The sequence below is a fragment of the Cinclus cinclus genome, chromosome Z (genome assembly GCF_963662255.1).
Source record: "Cinclus cinclus chromosome Z, bCinCin1.1, whole genome shotgun sequence".
In the NCBI taxonomy this organism is placed as follows: Eukaryota; Metazoa; Chordata; class Aves; order Passeriformes; family Cinclidae; genus Cinclus; species Cinclus cinclus.
This window is the reverse complement of record NC_085084.1, coordinates 53,194,850-53,202,916: the sequence shown is the minus strand read 5'-3', so window position 1 is coordinate 53,202,916 and position 8,067 is coordinate 53,194,850. Positions and strand designations below refer to the sequence as shown.

The 8,067-nt window shown below is 37.5% G+C and overlaps 1 protein-coding gene across 5 annotated transcripts in view; it reads right to left on the bottom strand.

Moving 5' to 3' along the window:
- Positions 1 to 2,773: 2,773 nt before the first annotated feature.
- PSIP1 (PC4 and SRSF1 interacting protein 1) overlaps positions 2,774 to 8,067 on the bottom strand; it is a 36,253-nt gene continuing 30,959 nt past the window's right edge. For all 5 annotated transcript variants that reach the window (XM_062513480.1, XM_062513481.1, XM_062513479.1 and 2 more), the window contains 2 exons: positions 5,600 to 5,711; positions 2,774 to 3,533 (listed from right to left, as the gene is read on the bottom strand). In XM_062513480.1, coding sequence (XP_062369464.1) covers positions 3,470 to 3,533; positions 5,600 to 5,711 — 176 coding nt within the window. In that variant the 3' untranslated portion in view covers positions 2,774 to 3,469. The remainder of the gene's footprint in view (positions 3,534 to 5,599; positions 5,712 to 8,067) is intronic.

The window sequence follows — 8,067 nt, the reverse complement described above, 5'->3', positions numbered from 1 at the left end:
GAAAAAAATTATTTTAATAATCCCTTGTCTGTGTGTTACTAGTTGAATCTCAAAAACATTAACCCGACTCTGAAATTGGCTTTTGGATTTGATGTTTTTTTATTAAACACTCAGTGATGAGGCAGTATGATCCTTTACAAATTATTTCAAACTTCCTAAATGTCTTAAAGATTTTCTCCCTAATGAAAGTTTTTGCCTTGCTGACAAGGTGATACAAAACTATTTCCCCTCTGAGGAAGAGGGGAGGTCCCTCTGATTTTACTGTTAGTATGAAATTCCAAAGCAAAACATGACTCATATAGACAGTGCTATAGCACTTCCCACTGCTATCCAGGCACTTGTAACATTACTATGAGAGTCCCATGTGTACTTGAATGATGAGCAACTCAACACGGCTGCACAGTATTTTAAGCTGTAGTAAACTCCATTCTTGAAGTAGGGATGCTGTTGATAAACTTAACTCTGCTTTAAATTTTGTGCATAGCTGTGCATTTTTCTTAAGAAAGAACCAGCCTTATTCCTTGTGAGACATTTAAGTGACTGCCCAGTCAGTCTCAGCTCTTATACATTTCAAGAAACAGAGTTTAGGGCCACTCAGGCATCTTTGAAGGTGAGATGACCCTTTCTACAGTCATATCAGACTTTGCAAATTTAGGTTATTTCTGGTTAGTTAATGGGTAGTAAATTTAGGCAGCAAAAGCCCAAGCAGCTGTATTGCCAGAGTGATTGCATCATACAGTCAGGATCTTCATCTCTGCATCCAATCTCAACTCTGAAGCAGTGGTACTGTGACCCATTATTTCTGAAACAGTTGTACAGATGAGTTAGGTTATCAATACTTAATGTCAAAACTAGGTGGATGTGGCAATTCAGCATCCTTGTCAAATATGAGTGCTTTTTTTCCTTTTTTTTATTGGTGTAAGATTTGATAAAAAGGAATGGTCAAAATTGAGAAATGCTTTATGTGAGGATTTTCAGTAACATCTTTACAGAAATACTTTCAAGGGTAAAAGTGGAAGTTTGTTTGAGTTTCTTGAGGTTTCAATAAAGAACACCTTATGACTAGCTGGAATGTGGAAATCTGCAAAATTCAGCATATAGTAACTAACATCTATTTGTAAACTGAATGAGAACGCTGCTTATCTGATGGTCAAGCTGTACAGCCATGTCAGTCATTCCCCTTGACATCAGTCTGTTGTGAAGTGCTAGAGATTCCCAAAAGTCAGTCTGTGGAGACCAATCATTGTGGCTAACTGCCAAAGACAGTTTCACACTGGAGCTGCCATGGTGATTGAACTTGCAGGTTTTACTTCAGGTATTGTCTTCAAGATCTGAAAGCTATTCAAAGACTGGAGCAATCCACCTCAAAGTGCCAGAAGGCAACCTGGCAAAGAGAGAGGCCAGGTTATCTGAGTAGGGATATTCTGAGTCCAGGCAGACCAAGAAGGTGTGTGCTTGGTGAAGCAAGGACAGGGAGTGTGGAATACAGAGATGGTACTCCCCACTGTAGGGAGAACATTAATGTAGTCAAAGCTCAACTGGAGTTGAAGCTCTCCAGAACTGTGGGCACAATAAAAAGAGGCTGGGTTTTTTAATATAACAATAGCAAAAGGCAGTTCAGAAAAGACATTGGCCCTTACCTACAGGATCGGGATGGTCACTCACCAACAGGGACACAGAGAAATCAGAGATGTTAATGGCTTCTTTGCCTCTCTCTTTCATATGGGTTATGGGGCATTGGGATGGATCCCAGTGTCCTGAGATGGAGGACCAGGACTGTAAGAATGGTCAAATACTAGTGGACCCTGCTGTGCAGGATCCCTTTTTGTGTCTTTGGAGCTTGATGGGATTCATCCAAGAGTACTCAAAGGAGCTGTTTGATGTCACTGCAAGGTCGCACAATGACTTTTGAATGGTTTTGGGAGTTTGGAGAGGTCCCAATCAACTGAAATCTGGCTAACGTTCCAGTTTTCAAGAAGGGTGAGAAGGATGACCCTGAAAACTAAAGACCTATCAGTCTCACTTCAGTGACTGGTAAAATTATGGAGCAGATTATTCTGTGACTTCTTGAAATTACCTGAAGTCAGAACTAGTATAGTTTCATGATGGGAAGGTTCTGTTTATCAAACCTGATTTCCGTTTATGACAAGGTAACACACCTAGTGAATCAAGGGGAATAGGAGCAGGCAAGCACCAATCTTTTCTCTGTGATCTGTGACAGAACCCAGGGGAATGGCCTGAAGTTGTGTCAGGGGAGGTTTAGATTCTGGATATTCAGAAAACGTTCTTTCCCCAGAGGGTGGTTGGGCACTGAGACAGCTCCCCAGGAAACTGATCTCAGTAATGACAGTGTTCAAGAAGTATTTGGACAGTATTCTCAGGCACATGGTGACTCTTGGGGTGTCCTGTGCAGGGCCAGGAATTGGGATTGATGATCCTTGTGGGTCCCCTTCAACTCAGCATGTTCTGTGTGTATTCTCAGGATTTTCAGACTCTAATTTCTAACCAGGCTGTCCTCTGTAAATACCACATACAAGTTGTTGTAGAATTGGGCAAAGTCTGTGTTTTAAGAAACACTCTTCTGAGAGGTTTGTACCTGTTCTATTCCCTTTCATGCCTCCAGGAATTAAAACACTTTACCAGTGTTTCTATTAAAATTCTAGTTAGAGGTCCCCAAGTTAATGCCAAAGCAGTAAAATCGAAACAGTACTAAAACCAGACTCATGTTTTTCCTATGAATGGTTCTGTCTATACAAGGATGCCTTAATCAGTTTAAAATTCTTTAATTAATAAATCATTCAAGACAGTGTTTTCCAGCCATTCTGCATCAACAGGTTCTGTGAGAACACACTTCTTTTCAGTATACTATACCAAAAGCAAACTATAAAAGTCACATTGCAGTAAATTGGCACAACGTATTTTGCAAGAATAGAACTAAGCTTATTTAAAAAAAACCAAACAAACAATGACGTATACTCATACATTAAACATTGTAACAGCTATAAAAATGCCGTTTTCAACTCCTACAAAACACAGTGAAAAGACATCCCCAACAAGAGTTGAAAAACTGCAGAGGTCAGTATCATAGGAAGAGAGGTTTTATACAAATAAAGCAACTGGAGAGTTAGAAGTATTTACACTTTTTCCTGCTATTAACTAGACAAACATACAGTAGTAAGTTAAAAATATACTACAACTCTAACTCCTGTAACATGTAAGCATTTTCTAACTGGGATTTTAATATTTTGAAATGTGTTACCTGTTAATACTGGACATAACTTGGCGAAAGTGTTTAAATACTTTTAAACCAAGATTAAAGGGGCTTTTATTCCACAAAATTTAACTTCAAAATACTATGCTTATAAAATTATTTAGAATTTCAGCAGTCTATAGATTTCAAATGCAAAACTTAACAATCCTCTTTAATTTGTAATTAAAAAAAAAAACAAACAACCAAACTCCAGTGATGTCATTTGTTTTCAAAGACAGAATCATCTGCTGGCTTTTCAAGCTCTCTCTCTTCACCACATGTCCTAGAAACAAAATAAAATGTTATTGACCACATACAAAGGCAGCAAGCAAGAGTTATTCCAGGTGACTGCACAGTCTAGAGCAAGCAATGCTGATGAACACTCAGCAGTACATGAAGTTTGCAGAACTGAGGCTTTTAGTGATACTAGCTGTATGTTACACCAACAAGCTCAAATCTAAAGCTAAGCTGGCAGGGAGAGGCATCACTATTGATGTATGTGATGGGCTGTGAAGGGCGGTCATTAAGAGCTCTGTTTGTATTTGTACTGTCAGTTCGTGGAAAAAACGCTCTAACTTAACATGCCTTACCTCCTGCTGCTGAAATCCACCGTGTCCCTGAACACGGAGGTAACCTCATGGAGAGCAGTATGTGTTTTTACCAAAAACACCCTAAAAATGTTCAAGTGCCAATCAGATCAGAAATTTTAAGTTGGAGAATTCTTTCAAAAATTTCTAAATTACATCTTCAGAAAGGTACAGACATGTCTTCCCTCTAGCAGAGGAAGAAATGTTCAGAACTGAATACAGTCCTGTGATTTTGAGAGGTTTACCAGCTCTTTGCTTGGACTGAGCCACAGGTGTTTTGGACATTAATTATTTTGTATACTTGTTTTTCAGTTCTAGGAAACACTATATTACAAATAAAAATATACAAAAAATAATGAATGAAAGGAAGTTTGTATGCTGGGGAGTCTGGAGCTTGAATTCAGACATGTGGATGCATTTCTCAACATGCACTGTATTTGCAAGGAGTTTATTTAAAAATCTGTTTTTGCTGCTGTTAGCTAACAGTAAGTTCACAGACCCTGTGTACAAGCAGTCATACAGTACTTTTTTGGAAAGTTGGTTTCTTTATCAAAGTTTAAGATCATTAGAGTGTAGAGTTCAAAGGCACAGCAAACACCACACACACTTGACAGAAATATTTATTTAATTCGTTTAAGCAGAGGAGTATAATATAACCTGTGTGAGAACCTACACTTGTAACTCCACTATGTTCCTGCAGCATGATGCTTGTTCAGACCAAGTAAGTATTCCGCATAACTGGTTGAAAACTCCCAAATCCACTTCAGTACTTCTGAGGCCGCCTCACAGTAAATGCCAGATACATTTTCATCTTAAGGTTTTTTGTTTTGTTGTGTTTAAGTTTACCTTCCTGTAAATAACAGGCAATATTCCACTCTTTTGTATGATTTTAACTTGGCAGATAGTGAAAAGAATGTCAGGCAGCTCCAGTTTCTCCTACATGTGCATGAAGATAGTCTATAATCTAATCCAACAAATTTCCTCCCAAATTTGCCCTAAACCAGGACAAGATGACAGGAGCTTGCTCCAATACATACTGCTGAACAAAAAGAATCTCTGAGTGCAAGGTGCAGAGTGCCTGGAGAAAACCAAGTGTACTTCAACAAAACAGTTCGACTCTAGGGTAATTTTGGGCTATTTCCACTTCCTATAAAGTGTTTCTCTAAGAGATTAATTGCTTGTTGTTTCTGTTTACAAAACGTATTTTTTTTCACTGACACCAAGGTTTAAATACTTAATGTCAGACAAATTCAAGCTTTCTTATGGCTTTGTGTTTTAAATGGTAAGTGCACCCACCTCTATAAAGTATTCAGACTGCTGGTGAATTCTATAGCCAAATTGTAGAAAATTATTTGAAGTGGCTTATCTACTGATGACAATATATGAATTCACAAAAAAAAATTAATAAATCTCATTAGTTTCTGTAAGATTTCAGGCTTCCTTTTCTTCCAACTTAATAGCCTAAAATATGGAAAAAGCTTTTACTTTGCCCTGATCCACCACATGCTGATTGTCTCCAATAGTAGGACATCCTGTAATGTTTTTTAAGCCTCCACCACAGTGGCAGGCAAAATAACATTTAAAATATCCTTTCAAAACTTTAACAGAATATTTGTGTGCTGTTACTCTAAAGTTGAGAGCAAGCTCTGTCAAGAAAACAGTACCTCAGCATGGTTAAGTGACTTCAATCTACTGCTTTTCTATTTTACATGACTAAATTAGAGCAGAACAGATCCTCAGCTCAATAAGGTTATTAACTCACTTTTTCTTACTGCCAACTTCATGCCTATCTTTCTTTTCTTCACCATTTTCTCCATTGTGTTGTGACTGGTTGGTGTCCTGGGCTTCAGACCCTCCATTCAGAATCTTTGAACCTTTAAAATGAAAGAGCAGAAAAATGGTACTTGCAGGGAATAAAACTGTATTATAATAGCCTCCGATAATTTCTTTACCTTAATCAAATAAAACACTATAAATATTTTCCCCTCACCTTGATACCCAGAAAGCTGAAACAATTCAAAAGACACAAACTGATACGGCTTCAACTTCTGAACATTCCATGCAATGTGCCCCATCCTATGATTTTAGCAATGGGAATTGAACAGTTTGCATTTTTCATGCAATTTCAAGTTCTTCCTGTGCTTGCTAGGCTACACATCATAGGCTTAATGCTTGTTTGTATTCTGAGCAGTGAGAGACTATACTTCAGTATTAAATTCTTTTACCACTCTAACCAGGTCATGTAACTTTTAGTTCCATCACATCTCATTTACCCTTGATTAAGAGTAATTAAAAAATAATAAAAGTAATAAAAAAACCCCAACAAATTATGTATAATCAAAATACAAGTTATATAAGTGTTTAATGATAGCATGGATTTTTCAAGCAGGAAAACAGCACTAGCTAGGTGTATTTAGTGAAGTCAGTGCAGAAATATTTACATCTTAATACAATTTCTATGATTACTACATGTTTTGCTGTGGTACTACAAGCCACTGAATTTTGTGTGAATTGTTGAGGAACATCACTCTCTGGACTGACGGTCCATTTTACTGAAGTTTCAGATTTATAAAAGAACTCTTCTATTAAAATACTCAGCTACAGTAAGAAAAAAAATACAAGATGCTATTCATCTGAATTTGTACAGTTTATCTGTTTACACTTGCTCATAATCAGTTCTGAACTCAAAGGCCACAGGAGGAATTTGATAAAACAGTAAATTCCCTTGTTTACAAAGCAGATAATCTGATGCTTTACATTAAGTACCATCCATTACAGCGTCATTCTGTACCGACTACCATTGTGAAGATAGTCAGGGCTCAGCAGTTCATTTTTTAAAAGGGCAAAGGAATGCATGTGAGAATCAAGAGTTTATTTTGACAGAAAACGAAGTAAAAATTACTTCCATAAAATATTCCTCTATTCTGATAAAACAACTTCCCCTTCTCTATAGGCAACAAGATGGTATTTCACTGTGTTCTGCCGAAGTTGTGTTAACCTTATCTAGAGTGCCTTCACTAGCCAGACTATGCCCAGGAAGTCTCAGTGTAACTTCTTTGTTAAAGTGTCAGTTGTGCCAATCACTGGTTCGAGGAAAGATCTGTGTGGAACCTCTATTTCATCATACATTGTCTCATCAGAAAGTAGTTGGATTTTAAAATCATCCTTGCTTTTTCAGCAATTACAAGTAAAGTGACATTTCTACTATAGCTGTGTTGAATCCTTGGCACCTCAGTCACAGTAACTTGCTCAGTTACACCACCCACTTGATCTCAGTGGTGTAATTTATAAATGGTTTTCTGAAAAACAACCCAAACAAAACAGTTCTGCTCTCAGAATTCAATTTCAAAATAAATGTAGTTTCTGTGAGATGCTTGTGGAGACTAAGGATCTAAATAATTTGAATAAATAGGTAGAACTCCTACACTGCAAAATAGCTTTCCAGTATGTCTGTATCACTTTGTTCCTCTATTTAAAAAAAATTATCTATTTTAGTACTGATTTAAAGCTATTATTGAGCACACTTACTATGGAAAGCTTTTGATATTCTGCTGTACAGGTGCTCATGATTGATGTGGAACCGCACTGTTAAGAGCATAAATAATCATTTACGGCAGAAGAATGTATTTATTTACTGTTAGGCTGAACTACTGAAGTTGCATGAGGGAATTAACACTGAAGTGGTTGAAAGTTGCTGCTACACATGGTAGAGCATGCATGATATAGAAAGAGGCTAATGAAGGAAACAAAGCAGTTTCAAAGTTCTCCCTCAGTGGCAGAAACTTAGGTACAAAAAAGCTACTGGAGGAATAGAAGATTATGTTGTTTCTGGCTGGGGTAATTTTCTTCATGGTGGTATGTGTTGGAACCCAGAAACCTGGGAGTTTTGAACTTTCTGTGCTTTCTGACACTGACCCCCAGGAGAACACTGTTTTTGACCTGAGGCCTTAGAGAAAGCTTCCAAATTTGAGTGATGGAGTGAAGTCACAGGTGTGTAGCCAGAATAGAAGTATGTGATTTCACATACTTCACATGGTGAAGGGTTTCGAATTTGAAGGTTTTAGAATATAGTAATAGGTATGGGACAAGATGGAGGATTTTGGGTGTTGTCTCTTTTCTGTCTTCTTCCTTCTTCTTCATGATTTCAGGTAGTAGTTTCTGGTTGGATAGCTAGTGTTGTACTGTGGGTCACAGGAGCTTGGTTATTCGATCAAAAGTATAAATAATGTA